The sequence below is a fragment of the Molossus molossus genome, unplaced genomic scaffold (genome assembly GCF_014108415.1).
Source record: "Molossus molossus isolate mMolMol1 unplaced genomic scaffold, mMolMol1.p scaffold_m16_p_9, whole genome shotgun sequence".
In the NCBI taxonomy this organism is placed as follows: domain Eukaryota; kingdom Metazoa; phylum Chordata; class Mammalia; order Chiroptera; family Molossidae; genus Molossus; species Molossus molossus.
In genome coordinates this window covers 107,456,033-107,480,234 of record NW_023425403.1, presented here as the reverse complement: position 1 = coordinate 107,480,234, position 24,202 = coordinate 107,456,033, and the positions used below count along the sequence as shown (strand labels likewise).

The window sequence follows — 24,202 nt, the reverse complement described above, 5'->3', positions numbered from 1 at the left end:
AGTACGCGAATGTTACTCGTCCCGGGGAGTGGAGAGGGGCCCACTCGGGGACATCCCGTCCTCAGCAGCCCTGCCCTGTCCGTCCCTGTGCTCTGTGGTGCCGCCTCGGGCCCTCCAGGGACGGCCGGCTTCTATCAGCGCCGTCAGTCCGACAGTCCAGACTTGCTTGCCATTGAGGGAAACATTTTTCCCCCTTTTAATGTGTTTTTATTGATTTTTTTCCTCACCTGAGGACATTTTTCCATTTTTTGTTCAGGTAGAGTGGGAGGGGGAGAGAGGAAGAGAGAGAGAAACATCGATGTGAAAGGGACACATCGAGTGGCTGCCACCCGCACGACCAACCAGGGCCGGGGACAAACTGCAACCGAGGTACATGCCCTTAGCAGGAACCGAACCCGGGTCTCTTGGGACCGCAGGCCGACGCTCTAACCGCTGAGCCAAACCGGCCAGGGCTATTGATTTTTTTTTTAGAGAGAGAGGAAAGGAGAGAGATAGGAACATCGATGTGAAAGAGAAATACCCATCAGCTGCCTCCTGCACTCCCCCTACTGGGGACCGAGCCCACAACCCCGGCAGGTGCCCTGACCGGGAATCGAACTGGGACCTCTGCGTCCATGGGACGTCGCTCACCCACTGCGCCACACTGGCCGGCTCAGGTGAAACCTTCTAAACCAGATAGGACATCGTTCGTGTATTCTAACCTCAGATTTGCGTGTCTGAATTTTTTAGTGATTCGTGAAGAGCAGAACCCAGAGTCCTTAAGCGTCATTTTCCTCGATTACATGTTCCTACCTGTGCAGAGTCCTCAGAAGCACCACCGGAGGAGGCTCCCAGAGAGCCCGTGGCTCCCCGGTGACGTGAAGGATCCCTTTGAAGGGGGTCGTGTCACTGTCTCCTTTCCTGTCGCCCGCACAGTTTACATTCTGAGGAGAGGTCTCTCCTTCCCCTCCACTGAGGTGCTCCCCACCCCTACGCCATGGCCTTGCTGGCGGCCTGGTGTTCGTGTGGGTGCTGAGCCCCAAGCCCGGCCGTTAGCCCCGGCCAGCTCCCGCTTCCTCCATCAGGGCCTCTCTGCCCAGCAGGGACCTGGAGAACCAACAGAGACGGAATCAGCAATATCCTTGGGCCTCTCAGTCCATTTCTACCTGAGGCTGCAGCAGGGGGTTTCCTCTGATGCCCCACATCTCTGCAGGGGCCCTGAGGCCCCCACATCTCTGCAGGGGGCCCTGAGGTTCCCACATCTCTGCAGGGGGCCCTGAGGTTCCCACATCTCTGCAGGGGGCCCTGAGGTTCCCACATCTCCGCAGGAGGCCCTGAGGTTCCCACATCTCCGCAAGGGGCCCTGAGGCCCCCACATCTCTGCAGGGGGCCCTGAGGCTCCCACATCTCTGCAGGAGCCCCTGAGGTTCCCACATCTCTGCAGGGGGCTCTGAGGTTCCCACATCTCTGCAGGGGGCCCTGAGGTTCCCACATCTCTGCAGGGGGCCCTGAGGCCCCCACATCTCTGCAGGGGGCCCTGAGGCCCCCACATCTCTACAGGGGGCCCTGAGGCCCCCACATCTCTGCAGGGGGCCCTGAGGTTCCCACATCTCTGCAGGAGGCCCTGAGGCCCCCACATCTCTGCAGGGGGCCCTGAGGTTCCCACATCTCTGCAGGGGGCCCTGAGGCCCCCACATCTCTGCAGGGGGCCCTGAGGTTCCCACATCTCTGCAGGGGGCCCTGAGGCCCCCACATCTCTGCAGGGGGCCCTGAGGTTCCCACATCTCTGCAGGGGGCCCTGAGGCCCCCACATCTCTGCAGGGGGCCCTGAGGTTCCCACATCTCTGCAGGGGGCTCTGAGGTTCCCACATCTCTGCAGGAGCCCCTGAGGCCCCCACATCTCTACAGGGGGCCCTGAGGTTTGGGTTGCCTTCTCCCATCTGATCCGAAAGGCCCTCTAGTGGAGAAAACCGGCTTCCAAGGGCTGACTCTGTCTGTTCATTCACCAGATGCTGTCTGCTCCATGTGATGTTCGCTGTCTTCTGTGAGCTCCTCACGCAGGGCCTGGGGGTGGGGTGGGAGAAGCACTTCTGGGAGCCGGGGTCGGGACTGGTCCCTAAAATGCCGTTGCTGTGGAGAGCCAGTCACTGTCTCCAACCAGAAAACAGGGAGACCCCTGCTGCTTTCCTGTCAGGATTTTCAAGCCCCGGCTTAACATCCAGTCCTTTCTGGCCTCGCCCCCTGTGCTCACTGGGCTCCCTACAGCGGTTTCCTCTGGAGGGAAAAGGCTGGGCTGCCCTGTGCCAGCGAAACGGAAGGCATCGCCTGTGCAGCCGCAGGTTGTTGCGGGTCGTCACGTCTGCACTGTGTCCTTGGGCAGCAAACACGTGGTGCGAGCACGGCAGCCACACGCACGTGCACAATGTCGGAGCGGCTCCGAGGCAGCGGCGTGGCCGGCCCTCCCTGCACACCCACGCGGCAGGGCAGGGCGCCGGCCTCTGCGTGCAGCCGGAGCCCGGGAGGCTGGAGCCTGCCGTCCACGCTGCCTGCGGCTTCGGGAAAGGGAGTGGATTTTCATTGTCACCTCCCCTTGTTTCTGGGCAACGAGGCATGAAAGGCCCAGGAGAGCTCAGAGGACAGCGGCTCCCTTGCTGCACCGAGAGCACGTCCCGTGAGGTCTCCAGCAAACCCCGCGGGCTTGCACCCTGAACCCACGTCTGAGGAGTGACCTGCTCCTGGAGGGTTTTCAGTGTGACCGAAACATTCAGAAACGGCGCAGCCCCGCGTCGTGGGGGGAGCTGTAAGGACCTGTAACGAGGAGGGGGGACCACATCTGGTTTGCGTCCCAGTCGCTCCACCTCCCAGGGCGGGGAGCAAGTGGCCAGCGGAGTCCCAGGCTCGGCGCAGGCAGGGCGCGGTCTGTGCCGGCCCCTGGTCTGCGCTGGCTCTGTCCCTGGAGGGCTCAGCATCTCTTCGTAAAAGGAAAGGAGAGTCATCAACGAAATAGTTACACCATGATGCAAGGTCTGTGGGATGCGATATAAATCCTTAACAAGAAAATCGAATATATCTGAAATTAAGTTTTTCTTTTCTCTTCGCAGGTCAACTGCTAGAGAGTATGCTCTGAAAATTATCAAGAAAAGCAAATGTCGCGGCAAAGTATGTACAAAGTCTATTCTTATGAACATACAGGTATTCGGGGGGGAGAAAGAAACACAGATTAGCTCCCCAGTAAACATAAATTCACCCCAGTTGTTGCATTTCGGTGGAATAGAAAGTTATATCCTAATGAGATTATAACTTTCTTTTATAAATAGTCCTGGAATAAAAATGAGCTAGAATGGTATTTTTGTGTCTTATCTTTATTGGCTTGTTTACTTCCACTATTGGATATTGGAGATATAGATATAGATATATATAGATATATAGATATATAGATATAGATATAGATATAGATATATATTCCCTCCTTCGACAGGAATTTATAGCTGTCGTAATGGGTTCTGAAACTATAAGCATCATCTAAGGACCGTCGATATCTTTTGACAGTTCTAGGCTACCTGACTATCAGAATCAAAGATATGCTCATTCTGTTCTGCCAAAATACATGCCCTTGAACTTCTCATAGTATAACTGAACTCACGCCGAGTGAGCTGCTCCTGTGTTGGGGGTGTTGACCAGGTCCCTTCTCCCTCGGACAGGAGCACATGGTCCAGAGCGAGGTGTCTATTCTAAGAAGAGTGAAGCACCCCAACATTGTTCTCCTGATTGAAGAAATGGACGTGCCAACCGAGCTGTACCTTGTCATGGAATTGGTAAAGGTGAGTACTTCGGAAGAAGTAAGCTCTTCTCTGAACACGGGACTTTATTTTATCCCACAGGACTCAGCCTCTCGTGTCTATACCGGGCAGCATGGTTAGGAGTGTGAATGTCAGAATAATACCACGAGAGTTCAAGTGCCAGCCTTGACGTGCACGGCTCCCTGGCCTTGGGACCCCTCTCTGTGCCCCGGTTCCCTGGGTGTGAAGCGGTGGGGTGCTTTACCCCGTGGTGTCCTGGGTGTGAGGACAAGAGGAATGGCTTCCACCGGTTTGCGTGACACACAGCAGTCGACGCCAGTGTGATCGCTGCTGCTGCCGTCGTCGTCGTCGTACGACTTGCTCCCTTTTCCGTGAACCACATCCGAAGGTGTCACCATTCCCATGGAGCCCAGCGCCACGCTCTCAGTCACCAGTGTCACGGGAAAATAGCACAGTGCTAGCAGTAATGTGCGTGGTCGACCAGCTGTCCACGAGTGTCGCCATCTCAGCCAGCCACGTGAAATTACGTTCTTCTCTTAAATCGTTGACTGTAGGAACGGCTAAGTGCTGATAATGATTGCATTTGAGTGAAAGATGAGTTGCCTGTTCCCTCTCCTTCCATGTTTGAAACGTTCAGTAGCGAGAAGGGTTAAAACGCCGAGTGCCTAGTTTTCATGAAGTTACGTTTCTCTCAAGCCCTTGGTGCAGTGTCGCCCTAACGGGGGTGCGCGGAACCCCCACGCGGGTGGTGACGCGCCCTGACTTAGCGCCCCCTGCTGGTCAGTGGTGTGTGCAGTCTGAGCGCCTGGAGCCGCCCTGAGCTGGGGGTCAGCACTGTGGGGCAGCGTCGGCTGTTCTTCTGTAAAGACTAAACACGATGAAAGCATTTCTTTCTTTATTTACTATTTTTTTTTTTTTTAAACCTCCCCTGAGGATTTTTTTTTTTCCATTGATTTTCAGATACAGTGGGTGGGGGGGAGAAAGAGAGAGAGAGCCCTGGCTGGTTTGGCTCAGCGGTTAGAGCGTCGGCCTGCGGTCCGGAGAGACCTGGGTTCGGTTCCCGCTAAGAGCACGTACTTCAGTTGCAGTTTGTCCCCGGCCCTGGTTGGTCGTGCGGGTGGCAGCCACTCGATGTGTCTCTTTCACGTCGATGTTTAAATGGAATAATGTCCTCAAGTGAGGATAAAAAAAGAAGAAGAGAGAGAGAGAGAGAAACATTGATGTGAGAGAGACACATCGACTGGCCGCCTCCAGCACAACCCGACCAGGACCGGGGATGAACTGCAACCGAAGTACATGTCCTTGATCGGAATCGAACCTGAAACTCTTTGGTCCTTGGGCCGACGCTCTAAGCGCTGAGCCAAACCAACCAGGGCAACAATGAAAGCATTTAATAATAAACTAACCCACTGCTGTATAAGAAAATGTTCGTTCTAGGACCTTTAAATCTTCGTTATTCAAAGTTGCTTTACTTTAGATCTGCAGGTATTTTTTCAGCTTACTGGTTATTTATATTTATGGACGGAGCCTGTTTTTTCTACTTCGGGTTGGGACTGTTTCTTTCGGAGAGCTGAGGGCTCCCTGTGGTAACACGAGCTTATTGTTACATTCGAAGCTGTGGCAGATACAGATGTTAAACGGTTATTCCAACAACGAAGGTTGATTTCATTTAGTCAGAAGATGTTTGTATTGGCCCTGTATTGCCAGGTGAAGTTTGGTGATTCCCAACATTTAAATTATACTTTCTCCAGTACCAAGGATAGTGTTTTATAATGGTGTTCATTTAGAGATCCAAAACTTCAGACCATTCCTGTGGCCCCTCTGTGTGCTGCTAAAAATGATTAGCTCGCCCTGGCCAGTTTGGCTCAGTGGTTAGAGTGTCGGCCAGCAGACCAATGAGTCGTGGGTTCGATTCTGGTCAAGAGCATGTGCCTCGGTTGCGGTTTGGCCCTGGTCGGGTTGTGCTGGAGGAAATTAGTCGATGTGGCTCTATCACATCGATGTTTCTCTCTCTCTCTCTCTCCCTCCCTCCCTCCCTCCCACTCTATCTGGTAATAGGTAGAAAAATATACTCGGGTGAGAAATTTAAAAAAAAAAAATGATTAGCTCCCGTTGCCGAGAGTTTTAGAAGCTAAGACAGTTACATTTAAGGATGAGAAATGAAAGGGGCAGAGGCTCAAGGGCTCAGAAGACATTTTGTGGGGAAGCGTCTGTCAGTCACATGCTCATTGTCATGCTGCAGCCAAGTGCAGTGAGGGGGTCCTCGTGTCCTTGGCGGGCTGAGCTTTTTCCGCGTGACCACGATGGCCCGAGAGGACCAGAGCGCATCTGCAGAGCCACTGGGTCGTAGTCTGAAATGCAGCCCGACCCAGGACTTCTGAGGGCCAGGTCTGGGAGTGAAGGCCAGTGCCAGGCTTGGCCGAAAGGTTCCCATACCGTCCCCCCGAGAAACTTTGCGGGGGCCATGCTTCTCCAACCAAGCGTCCAGGGTGTGCGGGGTGTCTGCGGGCACAGGAAAGCAAGGCCGTGCGGCAGACATCCGTCAAACGACAGGAATTCAAGTCAAATTCAGCCCAGGCCTGTGTGGCTCAGTCGGTTGTCCGTACACCGAAGGTCGTGGGCCCCTTTCCCGGTCAGGGCACGTGCCTGGCTTGTGGGTTCGATCCCCAGTCGGGCTTCTCTCACACCCGATGTCTCTCTCTCTTCCTCTTCCTTCCTCTCTCTCGAAAACCAATAAAAAGGCTTATCCTTGGGTGAGGATTAACAAAAAGATTGAAACAAGTCAAATTCCCTGATTATTAGGAGCAGGACTTGGGACCGTTGCCCGGAGCGGGGTGCATGGAGGGAGGCAGGCCCCGTGGGGAGGTGCCTGTGGCCAGGCCCCAAGAGCGCAGTCGGAGTGAGGACTAGAGGCCTGCAGGGACATTCTGGGAAGGGAGCTCTGAGGAGGACAGGCAGGAGGGCAGCGTGGCCTGGGCCTGTGTCCCCGACCCAGGACCCTGAAGGCCGAGGCAGGAAATGAGACCTGACACGTTGCAGGGAAGGTGGGGGCAGAATGCAGAGAGCCATGGGCAAGGAATGCGGATCCCTTGAAAGGGAAAGAAAGTCCATGCCCCCCGCCCTGCGAAAAGTGACTCAGTGCCCTGGAGTCTTTGGGGACGGAGCCCGCAGGGGCCGTGCAGGCTGTCAGAACACAGCAACACCCGGGGATGAAGCCACAGGAGGCGTCACTCGGAGGTGGAATAGGAAGGCCCCGGGGATGGGAGCCGAGCACACGTCGAGGGACGGGTGGGCTGGCTGTGTTGAGGATGAAGAGGAAATGGGATGACAGGGAGCCCAGGTCCTTAGGGAAAGGCTGGAGTCTTTGTGGGCCCCACGCATGTAGGGTGCTATCCACATAGACCACAGACGCAGTGGGCGTCCCGCCTCCTGGAGGGGCGTGGAACCACCTGCACCCCCACTTCGAGCAGCCTCGCCATTGAGAGAAACAGGACATGCAGGGAGGAAGTGTTCCTTCTGAACAAAAAGGGATGAGTTTCAACACTTTGGGGACTTCTGAGGCTGAACGGACAGCGAGAGCCTCGGGCAGAGGTTGCAGGGAGACCACAGGAGGCCAGGTCGCACAGAGCTCTGGACACTGTGGCCTGTGAGTGCATTTTCTGCTTGTGTTATTTGAAAAGAGACGTGAAGTCCCGACCCTCCCAGGTAACAGGTGGACACACCTGGCTGCTCTGCCCGGCGGCTTGGCGCACCGCATGACGCAGGCCGGATGCAGACAGTGCGTGAGTGAGACCCGTTTCCGACCCAGGGCTCATACATGGAACTGAAATCGGAGCCTAAAATTATTCTGTTTCACCAAATAACAACACATCAGCTGGGGGCAAGGGAAACAAGAGGTCAGGTGAACTAAGGCCTTGGAAAACCTCCTTTGACATTTCTCTCCCTCCCCCCTCTCTCTCTCTCATCTTTGAAACTACAGTGTCTGGTTCGCTCCTGTTTCTTACAAAGAAGCACACTGTCCAGAAAGAAAACACTACGCCTACCCCAAGAAGCTAGATCTGGAGGGTGATGTGAACGCTGTGTGTTGGTGTGAGTGTGTGCGAGTGCGTGTGAGTGTATGTGAAAGTGTGTGAGTGTGAAAGTGCGTGTGCGTGTGTGTGAGTGCGTGCGTGTGTGTGAGTGCAAGTGCGTGTGTGTGCGTGTGAGCGCGTGTGAGCGCCTGTGTGCGAGTACGTGTGAGCGTGTGAGTGTGCTTGAGTGTGCGTGTGAGTGTGTGTGTGTTAGTGCGTGCGTGTGTGTGAGGGCGAGTGAGTGCGTGTGAGCATGTGTGAGTGTGTGTGAGCGCGTGTGTGCGTGAGTGTGCGAGTGCGTGTGAGTGTGCGTGAGTGAGTGTGTGTGCGTGCGTGCGTGTGTGAGTGTGAGTGTGTGGGCGAGTGCGAGTGTGTGAGTGCGTGTGAGCGCGTGTGAGTGCGCATGTGCAAGAGTGTGCATGTGTGTGTGAGTGTGTGTGTGTGTGTGTGTGTGAGTGTGTGAATTTCACCAGGCAGGAGGGTGCAGTCCGCAGCACTACCTCTTCTCTTTCGGGACGTCAGGATTCTGAATTTGAACTTCTGCGGGCAGTTGGTGTGAGGCGTGTACACAGGGCACCCGGTGTCACACGGCCTCTGCCCTGGAGACATGCTGGCCCCTCCCTGCTGGCGGGCTGGGCAAAGGCTGAGTCTGTTGGCCAGAGTCCTCGCTGGCCCTTCCCCTCTGGAGGAGGCGGACTCAGCGGAGAGAGATCCCCACGAGGTCCTGGGAGGGCAGTGCCGGAGGAGCCTGGAACCCAGGGCCTGCTGGTAGCCCGGGCCCGACGGCGCCAGTCGCTCCTCAGGGCAGCCCCGCTGCTGGCCACCTGCTAACCGCCGCTGCACCTGCGCTCTGTTCTCAGGGCGGAGACCTCTTCGACGCCATCACGTCCACAAACAAGTACACGGAGCGCGACGCCAGCGGGATGCTGTACAACCTGGCCAGCGCCATCAAATACCTGCACAGCCTGAACATCGTCCACCGCGACATCAAGCCCGAGAACCTGCTGGTAAGAGAGGTGCGGTCCGGGCGTCTGGTTCCGGCAAGCGCAAAGAATACGAGCACGTCTCCTGGTTTCTCTTCTGTTTTCTTACAGAACAAAAAAATACCCTGAAGGCTAGTTTCCCCCTGGCCTTCAGTAACTATTGGAAAGTCGTCTTCTTTGTTCTAGAACAATCACCGCGCAGTTAGGACACTCACCCCATTCACACAGGAACTCCCGAGGAGGGTGGGGATGGAACTCGGGGTCTGGGGCGCTGGCGGGGGGTCCCGATGGGCATGAGGAGCATTCACAAGGATCTGATGTCTCTGTAGCGCTTTATGTTAAGAAGTCGTACTGGAAAGACAGGGACCCTTTCTGAGTTTCTGAGTCTCCCAAATCTACGTCCCAGTAATGCCGGGTGGGCAAAAGTAGCTTCGCCCTGTCCGTAGGGAAAATGGCACAATAATGAACGAATAATACAAGGACGAACCCCGGGCTTCACAGACGAACCTGGAGGCCTGCTTTTGCGGACCCCGGTGTGGTCTGACAGCTAAGAGAATGAACCACACTGAGTGTTTAAAGACACCACCCCTCAGCAGGAAAGTCCTGACGAAGACTGACTAAAGGCCAGAGACGTGTAACCCCTTCCAGCTGTTCGGTTTGCCTTTTGTGGACGCTCCCCCCCCCCATCTTTGGGAAGACACCTGAGCGTTTCCGGGGTCTGTGCTAGGGACAGTCCTGGAAAGGACCGAGGGGACAAACGAGTCCTGGAGGGCGGTCCCTGGTGAAAACGGGGGAACAAACTCTGCTGGCTCCTCAGGCTGGAATTTTCGTGAATTGATTGCCCCCCTTCCCAGATGGTAGTTCCTTCTTCGCTTCCGTTTTTCAACCCCGAGAGTTTAGTCTTATATGCGACTATTAGCTTGTCCATCTTCGGGAATCTGGGAAGTGGGGACTCTCTTCCTAAAACAGTGTTTCTCCAAGGGTGGTCTGAAGACCCCTCATCAGAATTGCTCCCAGATGCCTGCTAGGAACGCGTTTCCGAGCCTCCCGCAGCCCTCCCGAGTGGCATCGGGTGCCTGGTGACAGTGCGCGGCGCGGGCCCCCGCGCGACGCGGATCCACGCGGTTAGGAGCGATGAGCAGCCCGTCGCTTGCTACACAGGGAGGCTGATCATCTCCTGTGACAGAATCACGTGTGTGCGCATCGTGTGCTGAGGGCGTTAGACTCGTCATTCCACTGAATTCTCACGGCAACCAGATGGGGTAAATTCTATAGCCGCCCCATTTCACAGGTAAGGAGACTGAGTCCTAGGAGTTATAGACCTGCCCAAGCCCATAACAACTCAGCTGGAGAGCCAGGATCTCAGCGTAGCTCTGCCCACTCCACGGCCAAGCTTCACCCACCGGACCCACCAAGCCGGGAACAGAGAGCGTGTATGGCGTGCTGTGGGCGAGGTTCGTGCCAGGGAAGACAGACAGACGCCTTCCTGGAGGTGACAGCCAAGTAGGAAAAATAGGCATTCAAGAAATAAACACACACGCAATTAGTTGATTGCAGTTATAGTAGCAGTCTTGCAGCCGCTGGCTAATCAAGGCAGCCAGGTCAAGTGAGGGAGCGCGGACTAATTGCCCGCAGATCCCTCGTGGCGTCTGGGCCTTGGTGGGGGCGCCCTCCGCCCATCTGCGTCCATTATTCCTGAATTACGCAGGACGGTCTCCAGGGACCCGGCTTACAACTGGGCCTTTGTTTAAAAAAGTCAGTGACTGAAAATTAAAGTTTCAGCTCCCTCCCCCTCTGCAGGTCGGTTCTGCTTCTCACCAGGGCCCCCTGTCTCTGCGACGCCCAGAGTGGTTACTAGCGGTGCCTGTCCCTGAACCACGGGCACAGGGTGCCTGCGCCTCGTGCTTCCTCCAACGTTCTAGGTTACTCAGAACCGGCCTCCCTCTTCTTTTCAGTGTGAGAATGTGAAACACATACGTACACACACACACACACACACGCACACGCGCGTGCGGCTGCAGTCATTCACCACTAGGTTATTTATATATGTATGAGAAACTAGAGTAATTCTGCTTCTACAGGATAGTAATTTTTTCCGAAAGGACCGTGTTAAGGGTTGCTGAGGTTTGCAGTGATAAATCTCTTACGGGATAAAACAAGTAGAAGAATAGACTCAGTTTAACAAAATTAGGATGGCATCGCTGATTGCGCTTGAGACTGTTACCTTGACCTTCTGTTGACCTTTCCGTGGGAGAGGTCACGGGAGGTCAGGACCACAGGCTCCACTCTTGCTCTGGCTCTGACCGGTTACTTCCCCCCTGTGAACGTCCTTTAAGGGGGGTTTCTGAAGATCAAGAGGTAACACGTAACTACGAGTTCCCTTTCTTTTTATCCCCCTTCTATTTGTAATAAAAATTGAATTATCCTGAAGAAGAAAACTTTAACAACAACAAAACTGTATACTATAAAAGTTACCTTTTATCTTTTTTGATATTGTTTTTAAATTTTTACTATTTACCACACGTGGAATTGCTATATCATGGCAAAAAGTGGAACTGAAGACTATTTTTGAAAAATGCTATAATAAACCTAATATAAGAATTTTAAATCCATTTTTCTTATTACAGAGAAACTTACCAAATAAATGAAAAGGCTTCACTGCATACTTTTCATTGCTGTTTTTTTTTAATTATTTATTTGAGACTTAAAAAAAACTTCTAAATTTTTAGACTACTAACAAGGTTTTTGCTAGTTAAGTGCTTGTGAGAACTAGCAGTGTTATTTATAAATGTTAATTCAGCTATACATTTCATTTGATGTGGTATCGTTATGTATACAGAACCTTAGAATATTTAAATTCTTACAGAACAGTATGGAAATGTGGTAGCTTGGTCATAAGGATCTGTCGTGGTCCTAAGAATGATTTGTTCAACTCCCAGTGTCTGGTTAGCTCCAAGCATTCAAATGAGAACGTGTGGTTTGATTTGCAGTGATGTTTGCAGCCTCACTTCAGGTGAAAATTGGGAATTGAATATCTTTTACAACTTTGTTATTGTATCGTTACCGAGTGTTTTTGTTTTGTCCTCATCCGAGGACACTCACTTGACATTAATTTGAGAGCGAGAACGTCAGTGTGAGAGAGAAACATCAGTCAGCGGCACGCACCGTGACCTGGGATGGAACCTGCAACCTAGGTGCCCGGCGGGGAATCACACCTGCAAACGTCTGGTGCACAGGACAGTGCTCCAACCGACTGAGCCCCCTGTTCAGGGCACTACCTTTTGTAACAAGTTAATTATGACAGAGATTTTACGTGGTTCAGGTTGCTTTGTCAGGCCTGATGCTTACAAGTGTACGGAGGAGTGACAAGTGGACAAGAGAGTAGATGAGATTAGACGAGAGAATGAGTGATAGTTCTTCACAGAGGAGAGGGCAGATCCTGCAGGATATGTCCAGCTCACATCTCACACTGAGGCTCCTGCTGGTGTCAGTCTGAACGTCACCGAGTGGGAAGAGAGTGTTGTTTCCCAGCTGCACTTAGGCATGAGACCATGGTGCATGCGTGTGTGCGCGCGCTTGTGCATGCGTGTGTGCGCACGCTTGTGCATGTGTGTGTGTGTGCACTTGTGCATGTGTGTGCGTGCGCATGCATGGTAGTTTATGACCAAAAGGAACCTTTCGCTTTTTTCAAAAACAAAAAAAAAATCATCTTATGAAGGTCAACTGCCTTCACTTTGCACGACTCACCACTAGATGGCAAGCTGGTAGCCTTGGCCTCAAAACTCCGCAGCAGCAGCAGCTGGTATTTCTCCCAGGGAGCTGGGGGGTGGGGTCTCTTTAAAAGGTATATGTAGATACCACTTCCTTAGGAAAATCAAAGTCTTTACTGTCAAAAATATAACTTACATCCCTAGTTTTTATTAGATTCCTTAAATATACAGTCATTTTCTTGAAATACAAAATTTATGTTCAGGAACCATATCTCTTTTGGTCAGAAATTTTCTTTTAGCCCTGGCCGGTTTGGCTCAGCGGTTAGAGCGTCGGCCTGCGGTCTGGAGAGACCCGGGTTCGGTTCCCGCTAAGGGCATGTACCTCGGTTGCAGTTTGTCCCCGGCCCTGGTTGGTCGTGCGGGTGGCAGCCACTCGATGTGTCCCTTCACGTCGATGTTTCTCACTCTCTCTCCCTTCCTCTCTCTCCCTCCCATTCTATCTGTACCAAAAATGGAAAAAATATCCTCGGGTGAGGATAAAAAAAAAAAAGAAATTTTCTTTTAAAAAGTCCGGGCCTGCTCCTCGTGGCCCGTCAAAGATGCACGCGTAGCTCATGACCCTCATTTTTACGAAGTGGGGTCCTGTTTCCCCAAGTGATGACCATAGGTTGTGTCCCAGCTCTTCTTAATTTCCAGTCCAAGCCAATGCCGAGCTCACAAAGCAGCAGATTTACTCTCCATTAATCCCATCTCATAATCCCCCAATAAACCCATTTTGTCGGATAGCCAGCTGCCTCGTAGACAAGGCGAGTGCCACAGGTTTGTGTAGAGGACACGTGGGAAATCAGTTGAGTAGATTTGTGGCCAGTCCACTGTCCTATGGACTTGAGCCACCAGAGTTGGTGGATGGCTTGGGGATCACCCCAAGTAAGGGGCCACAGGTCCCACAGGTCCGTCCCTAGCCCTGCCCTGGCCAGCATTACCAGTGAGCTGAAGTGAAGACAGAGAGTGGGTTCTACCAAATGACAGAATTAAGGTCCAAAAGCGTCTTCCACTCTGTGAAGGTCCAAAATCAGTCAGATGAACTTCAACAAGAAGCCAACACGAACCTGAGCGGACTGAGTCGCGGAGGTGGGCTTGCTCGTGACCATTGCAGAGAGGCGGTCGTGGGAGAGCTTGGCCCACCCGGCCAGAGGCTGGCGGTGAACCGCAATGTGGTGCGAGTCCCAGGGACACGGCGGCAGAGGACACTAACCTGCCCGCAGACTCCTGTCACTGAGGGAATGTCGCCTCACAGACCACTGCCTGCTCGCAGCTCGTGACCCCGAGGCCAGGGCACTGACCACACCACGGCCGGAGCCGGTGGAGAAGCAGGGCGTGGAGACCCTCATCAAACACGTGCAGGGCTCCAGGTGGAAGACGGGGACGCTTGGTGGTGTGTTTGAGAGCACCAGCCTCACGCTGACCAGGAGACTTTCATGGGGAGGGATGTGAGCTTCAGGTAGGAAACACTTTCTCACCAGTGCACCTGTTTGAGCACGAAGTGTCCTTCATCACGGCGAGTATATCATCATTTGACGAGTCCGAGCAGAAACTGAAGGGCCGTTTTCAGAGGGGTTAACAAGAAAATGATGCTCTCTGAATATAGTTAAAAGTTGAGGGAATCAAGAACGCAGGATTTGCCCCATAATTATTTAGTACAGGAATGTGTCAGTTACTACACTCCGCGTCCACGGCGGGCCCTTCTCCGCGGCCCAGGGGTTCTGTCGGGGGGAGCCAGGGGCACCTGCAGTGTGCTGCTGGGTTGGTCGGCGTGTGCCTGGCCCACGCTGACTGTTCTCCCGTGAAGGACTGAGGATCTCTCCTTCCACGTCATTTATTCTGTTGGTACATGGTTCTGTGAAGTTTGTTTTACTTTTTTCTTTCTGTTTTTCCATCACCGGCCCCCACGGTACCTCGTCCACCTCCACACGCCTCCCTGCTGCGGTCAGCACACCGCCGCATGGTGCCGGAGGTCTCGCTCTTTTCCCTTTTTGCTTAATCGCCTCTGACCCACCCTCACCGCCACAGCTGCCTGCTCCCGTCCACGAGTCTGTCTCACCTTGCTTGGGAGTTCGGTGTATTCACTGAAGTCCACCTACGGCTGAAATCAAGTGCTACTTGTGTTTCTCTGGCTGGCTTATTTAACTTCGCGTGGTGTTCTCCAGTCCACCCATGCTGTCGAAAGGGTAAAACTGTCTACTGTTTACGTCCGAGTAGTGTGCCATTGTGTGAGTGTCCCATAGCTTTTGTTTTTTAAGAGAGAGGACACAACAGGTAGACAAAGATGGATAAGTCTCCTTCATCAATAGAAGCAACAGTAACAGATTTTTTTTTCTTTATTGATTTTAGAGAGAGAGAGGAAGGGAGAGGGAGAGAGAGCTAGAAACATCGATGAGAGAGAACATGGATTGTCCGCCTCTTGCATGCCCCCCACTGGGGATCAGCCCACAACCTGGGCATGTGCCCTGACCAGGAATCCAACCAGTGACCTCGTGGTTCAGGGTCGATGCTCAACCACTGAGCCACACTGGCCAATTTCCATAGTTTTTTTTTTTTTTTTTTTTTTTAGCATTCCAATGGTTTTTATTATTATTATTATTATTATTAATTTGTTTTTGTTACAGATGTTTCTCCTTTTTCCCCCATTGACACCCTCCTCCCCATCCTCCCACCCTATCCCCAGCTTTGTTGTCTATGTGCATTGGTCATGCATACATGCATATAAGTTCTGTGGTTTATTTCCCCCCCAATACTCCCCCTCCTCTGAGGCTTATCAATCTGTACCCCACCTCTATGTCTCTGGGTCAGTTTTGTTCATCGGTTTGTTCAGTTAGTTATATTCCACAAATAAGTAAGATCATGTGATATTTGTTTTTCTCTGCTTGGCTTGTTTCAATTAGCATAATACTCTTCAGGTCCCTCCATGTCATCTCAAAGATTAAAAGATATTTCTTTCTTACAGCTGCGTAGTACTCCATTGTGTACATGTACCACAGCTTTTTTATCCACTCACCTACTGATGGACACTTGGGCTGTTTCCAGATCTTAGCTATTGTAAATAGTGCTGCTATGAACATGGGGGTACATATATTCTTTCTGATGGTGTTTCAGGCTTCTCAGGGTATATTCTTTGAAGTGGGATCACTGGGTCAAATGGTAGTTCAATTTTTAATTTTTTGAGGTAACACTATAGTGTTTTCCACAGTGGCTACACCAATCTGCATTCCCACCAGCAGTGTACTAGAAACCCCTTTTCTCCACAACCTCGCCAACACTTGTTTGATGATGTGTTGATGGTGGCCATTCTGACAGGTGTGAGGTGATACCTCATAATCATTTTAATTTGCATCTCTCTGATGATTAGTGATGTTGAGCATTTCTTCATATGTCTCTTAGCCATTCGTATGTCCTTTTTGGAGAGGTGTTTAGGTCCTCTGCCCATTTTTTAATTAGGTTCTTTGTCTTCCTTTGTTGAGTTGTATGAGCACTCTATATATTTTGGAAATGAACCCCTTATCTGATGCATCATTGGCGATTATGGTCTCTCATATAGTGGGATCCCTTTCCATTTTAATGGTTGTTTCTTTTGCTTTGCAGAAGCTTTTGAGTTTGATGTAGTCCCATGAGTTTGTTTTTTCCATTGTTTTTGTTGCCTGCATTTTCTTCTAGAATGTTTATGGATTCACAAGTTACATTTAAGTCTTTTATCAATTTTGAGTTTGTTCCCATGTATGGTGTAAGTTGGTAGTCTAGCTTCATTTTTTTGCAAGTGTTTTTTCAATTTTCCCAGCACCATTTATTGAAGAGACTCCACTGTATGCTCTTGCCACCTTTGTCAAATATTAATTGAGCATATTGTCTTGGGTCAATTTCTGGGTTCTCTGTTCTTTTCCATTGATCTATCTGCCTGTTCTTATGCTAGTACCAGGCTGTTTTGATTACAGTAGCTTTGTAGTATAAACTGAAATCTGGTAATGTGATCCCTCCTACTTTGTTCTTCTTTTTCAAGATTGCTGTGGCTATTCGAGGTCTTTCTTGGTTCCATATAAACTTTTGGAGTGTTTGTTCTAGTTCTGTGAAATATGTCCTTGGTATTTTGATGGGGATTGCATTGAATGTATACATTGCTTTGGGTAGTATGGACATTTTAATGCTGTTAATTCTTAAATCCATGAACAAGGTATATGCTTCTACTTTTTTATATCTTCCTCTATTTCTTTTTTCAATGACCTGTAGTTTTCTGTGAAGAGGTCCTCTACTTCTTTGGTTAAGTTTATTCCTAGGTATCTTAATTTTTTTGCTGCAATAGTAAATGGGACTGGGTTTTTTTTTAGTTTCTCTTTCTGTGATTTCATCATTGTTATATAAGAATGCTGTCGACTTCTTGACATTAATTTTGTATCCTGCAACTGTACCAAATTCCTTTATTAAGTCCAGTAGATTTTTGATGGAGTCTTCAAGGTTTTCTGTGTACAATATTATGTCATCTGCGAGTAATGACAGCTTCACTTCCTCCTTTCTAATTTGGAGCCCTTTCTTTTTTTCTTTATGTCTAATTGCTGTGGCTAAGACTTCCAGTACTATGTTAAATAAGAGTGGAGAAAGTGGGCATCGCTGTCTTGTTCCCGTTCTTAAGAAAAATGTGTTTAGTTTTTGCCCATCGAGAATGATGTTGGCTATAGGTTTTTCATATATGGCCTTTATTGTGTTGAGATTTGATCCCTCTATTCCCACCGTGCTGAGCATTTTTATCAGAAATGGGTGCTGGATTTTGTTGAATGTTTTTTCAGCATCTATTGATATGATCATATGGTTTTTATTTTTCCTTTTGTTTATGTAGTGTATCACATTTACGGATTTGTGAGTATTGTACCATCCTTGCATGCCTGGGATGAAACCCACTTGGTTATGATGAATAATTTTTTTGATGTATTACTGGATCTGATTTGCTAATATATTGTTAAGGATTTTGATGTCTGTGTTCATCAGGGTTATTGGCCTGTAGTTTTCTTGCTTTATAGTGTCTTTATCCAGTTTTGGAATTAGGATTATGCTGGCCTCATAAAATGAGTTTGGAAGTGTTCTATCTTCTGGATTTTTTTTGGAATAGTTTAAGGAGAATGGGTATTAGATCTTCTTTGAATGTGTTTGGTAAAACTCCCCCATGAAGCCAGCTGGGCCTGGGCTTTTGTTTGCTGGGAGTTTCTTAATTACTTCTTCCATTTTCTTTGTTGTTATTGGTCTGTTCCAGTTTTCTATTTCTTCCTTGTTCAGTTTTGGGAGGCTGTGTATTTCTAGAAATTTGTCCATTTCTCCTAGATTATCCAATTTGTTGGCGTACAATTGTTCATAGTATGTTTCAATCATCCTTTGTATTTCTGTGGTGTCAGTTGTTACTTCTCTTTCATTTCTGATTTTGTTTATTTGGTTTCTCTCTTTTTGTTTCTCGGTGAGTCTGGCTAAAGGCCCATCGATCTTGTTTATCTTTTCAAAGAATCATCTTTTTGTTTCATTGATCTTTTGAATTGTTTATTTTGTTGTTTATTTCTATTCGGATCTTTACTATTTCCTTCCTCCTACAAGCTCTGGGTTTTTCTTTTTGTTTAATTTCTAGTTCTTTAAGTTGTAGGGTTAGAAAGTCAATTAGGAAGTTTTCTTGTTTCTTGAGGTAGGCCTGTAGTGCTGTGAACTTCCCTCTCTGGACTGCTTTTGCTGTGCCCCATAAATTTTGTGTTGTTGTGTGTTCGTTTTCATTGGTGTCCAGGAAGTTTTTAATTTCTTCCTTGATCTCATTAGTAACCCATTCATTGTTTAATAACATGTTTAATAACATGCTATTTAGCCTCCACATGTTTTTGTGTGTTTGTATTGTAATTGAGTTCTGGTTTCATGCCACTGTGATCTGAGAAGATGCTTGATATGATTTTAATTTTCTTGAATTTGTAGACTTGCTTTGTGTCCTAACATGTGGTCTATCTTTGACAGTGATCCATGTGCACTTGAAAAAAATGTATATTCTGCAGCTTTGAGGTGAAATATTCAGTAAATATCAATGAAGTCAAACTGATCTAGTTTCTCTTGTAAGGATTCTATGTCCTTGTTAATTTTTTGTCTAGAAAAATCCAGTAGTGTCAGTGGCATGTTAAAGTCTCCCACTATAATCGTGTTGCTATTGATCTCTCCCTTGAAGTCCTCCAGAAGTTTATTTTTATTTTTATTTTTTTATCCTCACCCGAGGATATTTTTCCATTTTTTGTACAGATAGAGTGGGAGGGAGAGAGAGGAAGGGAGAGAGAGTGAGAAACATCGATGTGAAGGGACACATCGAGTGGCTGCCACCCGCACAACCAACCAGGGCCGGGGACAAACTGCAACCGAAGTACGTGCCCTTAGCGGGAACCGAACCCGGGTCTCTCCGGACCGCAGGCCGACGCTCTAACCGCTGAGCCAAACTGGCCAGGGCTGAAGTCCTCCAGAAGTTTTATAATATATTTTGGTGCTCCCATGTTTGGTGCATATATGTTTACCAGGGTTATATCCTCTTTTTGGATTGTTCCTTTTAATATAATGTAGTGACCTTCTCTGTCTCTTACTATGGCCCTTGTTTTGAAGTCTATCTTGTCACATATGAGTATTGCTACACCAACTTTTTTTTTTCATTTCCATTTGCTTGGAAAATTTTTTCCATCCCTTCACTTTCATTCTGTGTGAGACTTTTGCTGTGAGGTGGGTCTCCTATAGACAGCATGTATATACGTTGTGTTTTCTTATCCAATCAGCTACCCTGTGCCTTTTGATTGGAGCATTTAAGCCATTTACATTTAAGGTGATTATTGATAGATAGTTCTAAGTTGACATTTTAATTTTATGCCTGTGCTCTGCGCGCGCTCTCTCTCTCTCTTTCTCTCTCTCTCTCTGTTTCTTCTTCTTCTTCCAACAGTCCCTTCAGCATTTTTGCAGTACTGGTTTGGTGGTGGTAAATTCCTTTAGCTTTCTTTTTTTATCTGTGAAGCTCTTTATTTCTCCTTCAATTTTGAATGATAGGCTTGCTGGATAGAGTAGTCTTGGATTCAGACCCTTGCCTTGCATTACGTTGTACACTTCATGCCCCTCCCTTCTGGCCTGCAGTGTTTCTATTGAGAAATCAGCTGACAGTCTAATGGGAGCTCCCTTGTAGGTAACTTTCTGTCTCTCTCTAGCTCCCTTTACGATTTTTTTTCTTTGTCTTTAATGTTTGCAATTTTTATTACGATGTATCTAGCTGTGAGTCTCCTGGGGTTCATCTTGCTTGGAACTCTCTGTGTTTCCTGGACTTGTGTGACTTTTTTCTTCACCAGTTGAGGGAAGTTTTCTGTCTTTATTTATTCAAACAGGTTCTCTATTCCTTTTTCTGATTCTTCCCCTTCCGGTATCCCTATAATGCGAATGTTGTTACATTTTGTATTGTCCCACAGCTCCCTTAAACTTTCCTCCTGCTCTTTAAATTTTTTTTTTTTTTCATTTGCTGCTCTATTTAGGTGTTTTTCTCTACCTTGTCTTCTAAGTCACTGGTTTGGTTTTCAGCTTCTTCTAATCTGCTAATGAATCCTTCTAAGGTATTTCTCATAACCGCTATGTCATTCTTTAATTCCTCTTGATTTTTATACATAGCTTCTACCTCTTTTTTAAAGTAGAAATAGTTTCTAGTGAGCTCTTCATAATTCTTACTAAGTTGCTTGTAGTTCTCACCAAATCGTTTGAGTACCCTTAAAATCATTTGAATTCTTTATCTGACAAGTTGCTGTCTTCCATTTCCTGTAGTTCCTTTTCTGGTGATTCTTCTTTTTCTTTCCTTTGGGTGTTGTTTCTTTGTCTCCCCATTTTAGCCGTCTGGTAGCTCTAGACCCAGTGAGAAATGTTTGGGTGTGTAGTTCACTGTATATCAAGTAAGGTGACTGTTCCTCCCAGACTGTTTTGTTGTGTGTCACCTCTTGCCTGCTGTGGATCTTGGAGGACTGACTACTGGGGGCTGGTATTGGTGTGTCCTGGTAGGTGCTGCTGCTGGATCACGTGGGCCCCTCTGAAGCTGTGTTCCCAGCTAGTCTCTGGTGCCACCTGTAGCTGTATAGCTCAGGGCCTGTTGGAGCTGCACTCCCTGCCCTTACCGTGGGCAGCTGTGTCCACAGGCCTCCCTGGAGCCCTGGCTCCCCGCCAATCTTGTGGGCAGCTGGGTTGTACAGGCCCCGTTGGAGCCCCTGCTTCCCGCTGATCCCGTGAGGAGCTGGATCGCACAGTCCCTTCTGGAGACCCAGCTCCACACCTATCTTGTGGGCAGCCGGGTTGCACAGGCCTCTCTGGTGCCCCAGCTCCCAGCAGGTCCCGCAGGCAGCTGGATTGTACAGTCTCTTTGGAGTCCCAGCTCCACGCCTATCTTGTGGGCAGCTGGGTTGTGCAGGCTTCTCTGGTGCCCCAGCACCCCGCATGTCATGTGGGCAGCTGGATCGCGCAGGGTGTCTAGTGGTCCGATGGTGCCAGGTGCACTGGTGGGCTCAGGTTGCTGGGCCCTAGCCGCTCCCGCTGCCTCCTCCCAGGGAAGACCCGGGATCTTCCACAAAGGTGGGACCTCCCCACGGTACAGGGAGAAGCGCCCTGAAGAGCCACTTACCACGGTAGCCGGCTGCTCCGTCCACAGCACAGGGACCTTCTGCTCTGCATCTCTGCACTGCACGAGTTTGGTCGTCCACCTTCACGTCCACTCTCACTCTCTCATACCCTAACCCACTCTCTCACACACTCACCCTCCCTCTGGTCCTGCCTGCTGCCATCCTCATTCCAGTTGGAGCCTGTTATTTTCTCCCACAGCTTTTTTATCCTCTCATCTACTGGTGGACACTTGGGCTGCTTCCAAATCTTGGCTATTGTAAATAACGCTGCAGTGAACATAGGGGTGCATATATTCTTTCAAATTAGTGTTTTGGCTCTCTGTGGACATATTCCCAAAATGGAATCACTGGGTCATAGGCAGTTCCATTTTTAATTTTTTGAGTTAATTCAATATTGCTTTCCATAGTGACTACATCAATCTACATTCCCAATAGTGCACAAGGTTCCCTTTTCTCCACATCTTCACCAACACTTGTTGTTTGTGGATTTATTGATAGCTATTCAGACAAGTGTGAGGTGATATCTAATTGTGGTTTTAATTTGCATCTCTCTGATGATTAGTGACATTGAGCATCTTTTCATATGTCAATTGGACACCTGTATGTCCTCTTTGGAGCAGTGTCTATTCAAGTCCTTTGCCCAATTTTTAATTGCTTGTTTGTTTTATTGGTGTTGTTTTATAAGTTCTTTATACATTTTAGATAGTAACCCCTTACCAGATGTGCCACTGGTGAATATGTTCTCCCATTCAGTGGGTTGTCTTTTCATTTTGTTGATCATTTCTTTTTCTGTGAGAAAAAAAAAAAAAAAAAACAACTCTTTAGTTTGATATAGTCCCATTGGTTTATTTACTTTTTCTTTTGTTTCCCTTGCCGAAGAAGATATGTCAGAAAAAAATATTGCAATGAGAAATGTCTGAGAATTTACTGCCTATGTTTTCTTCTAGGATTTTTATGGTTTTGAGTCTAACATTTAAGTCTTTAATCCATGTTGAGTGTATTCTTGTGTATGGTGTAAGAAGGTGGTCTAGCTTCATTTTTGCATATATCTATCTAATTTTCACAACACCATTTATTGAATAGACTATCTTTAGCCTGTTGTATATCCTTGCCTCCTTTGTCTAATATTAGATGACCATAAAGACAAAGGTTTATTTCTGGGCTCTCTATTCTGCTCCATTAATCTATATGCCTTTCTTTATGCCAGTACCATGCTGTTTTGATTACTATGGCCTTGTAGTGTAGTTTGGTATGAGGTAGAGTGATTATACTTCAACTATGTCCTTCTTTCTCAAGATCTCTGTTGCTATTTGGGGTCTTTTGTAGTTCCATATAAATTTTGGAATATTTGTTCTAGTTCTGTGAAATACACCATTGTTTGAATTACCTTGAAACTAGAGATTGCTTTGGGTAGTTTGGACATTTTAATGATGTTAATTGTTTTTACTAATGAACATGGTATATGTTTCCAGTTATTTGTGTCTTCCTCAGTTTCTTTCTTTAGTGGATTATAATTTTCTGAGTCCAGGTCTTTTACATCCTTGATTGTTCCTAGGTATTTTATTCTAATTTTTGAAGCAATAGTAAATGGGATTGATTTCTTTGTTTTTCTTTCTGATATTTTATTACTGGGGTATAAAAATGCAACTGATTTCTGTATATTTATTTTGTAACCTACTACTTCACTGAATTCATTTATCAGTTCTAGTAGTATTTTCATGAAATCTTAGGGTTCTCTCTATACAGTATCATGTCATCTGCAAATAATGACAATTTTACTCCTTCCTGTCCGATTTGGGTGCCTTTCATTTCTTCTTGTCTGATTGCTGTGGCTAGGATTTCCAGTGCTATGTTGGATAAGAGTGGTGAATGCTGACATCCCTATCCAGTACCTGATCTTAAGAGGAATGCTTATAGGTTTTGCCTTTTGGTTATGATATTGGCTGCAGGTTTATCATGTATGATCTTTATTATGTTGAGGTATGTTCCCTCTATTCCCAACTGGCTGAGAGTTTTTATCAAAAATATGTGCTGGATTTTATCAAATCCTTTTTCTGTATCTATTGATATGGTCATACGGGTTTTCCCTTCATTTTGTTTATATAATGTATCACACGTATTATTTTGTGGATATTGTATGAAACTTGCATCCCAAAATAAATCCTAGTTGATCATGGTGTATGATCTTTTTAATGTACTGCTGGATTCAGTTTGCTAATATTTTGTTGTGGACTTTAGTGTCTATGTTCATCAGGGATACTGGCCTATAACTTTCTCTCTTAATCTGGTTTTGGAATTAGGATAATGTTGGCCTTACAAAATGAGCTTAGAAGTCTTCCTGCCTCTTGAATTTTTTGGAATAGTTTGAGGATAGGTGTTAGTTCTTTGAATGTTTGGTAAAATTCAACTGTAAAGCCATCCGGTCCAGGGCTTTTGTTTGTGTGAAAATTTTTCATTACTGCTTTAATTTCACTAGTTGTAATCTATCTATTCAGATTCTCTCATTCTTCCTGATTTACTTTTGGAAGATTCTGTTTTTCCAGGAATTTATCCATTTCTTCCAGACTGTGCAATTTGCTGGCATATAGTTGTCTATAATTTTTTCTTACAATCCTTTGTATTTGGTATCAGTTGTTACTTCTCTTTCATTTCTAATTTATCTGGGTCCTCTCTCTTTTTTCTTGATGAGTCTGGTTAAAGTTTTGTCAATCTTGTTTATCTTCTCAAAGAACTAGCTCTTGGTTTCACTGGTCTTTTGTATTGTTTTATTAGACTCTATTTCATTTATCCCTTCTCTGATCTTTATTATTTCCTCCCTTCTACTCAGCTGTGCTTTGTTTTTTTGTTCTTTTTCACATTTCTTTGAGTGTAAAGTTAGATGTTTATTTGAGCTTTTTCTTGGTTCTTGAAATAGGCCTGTAATGCTATGAATATCCTTCTTAAGCCCGCTTTCCAGTGTCCCACAGATGTGGGGTT

The 24,202-nt window shown here is 47.8% G+C and overlaps 1 protein-coding gene across 1 annotated transcript in view; it reads left to right on the top strand.

Moving 5' to 3' along the window:
* DCLK1 (doublecortin like kinase 1) overlaps positions 1 to 24,202 on the top strand; it is a 361,421-nt gene that overhangs the window by 289,056 nt on the left and 48,163 nt on the right. The window contains exons 9-11 of the mRNA XM_036250158.1: positions 3,081 to 3,138; positions 3,681 to 3,800; positions 8,710 to 8,856. Of these exons, the coding sequence (XP_036106051.1) occupies positions 3,081 to 3,138; positions 3,681 to 3,800; positions 8,710 to 8,856 (325 nt within the window). The remainder of the gene's footprint in view (positions 1 to 3,080; positions 3,139 to 3,680; positions 3,801 to 8,709; positions 8,857 to 24,202) is intronic.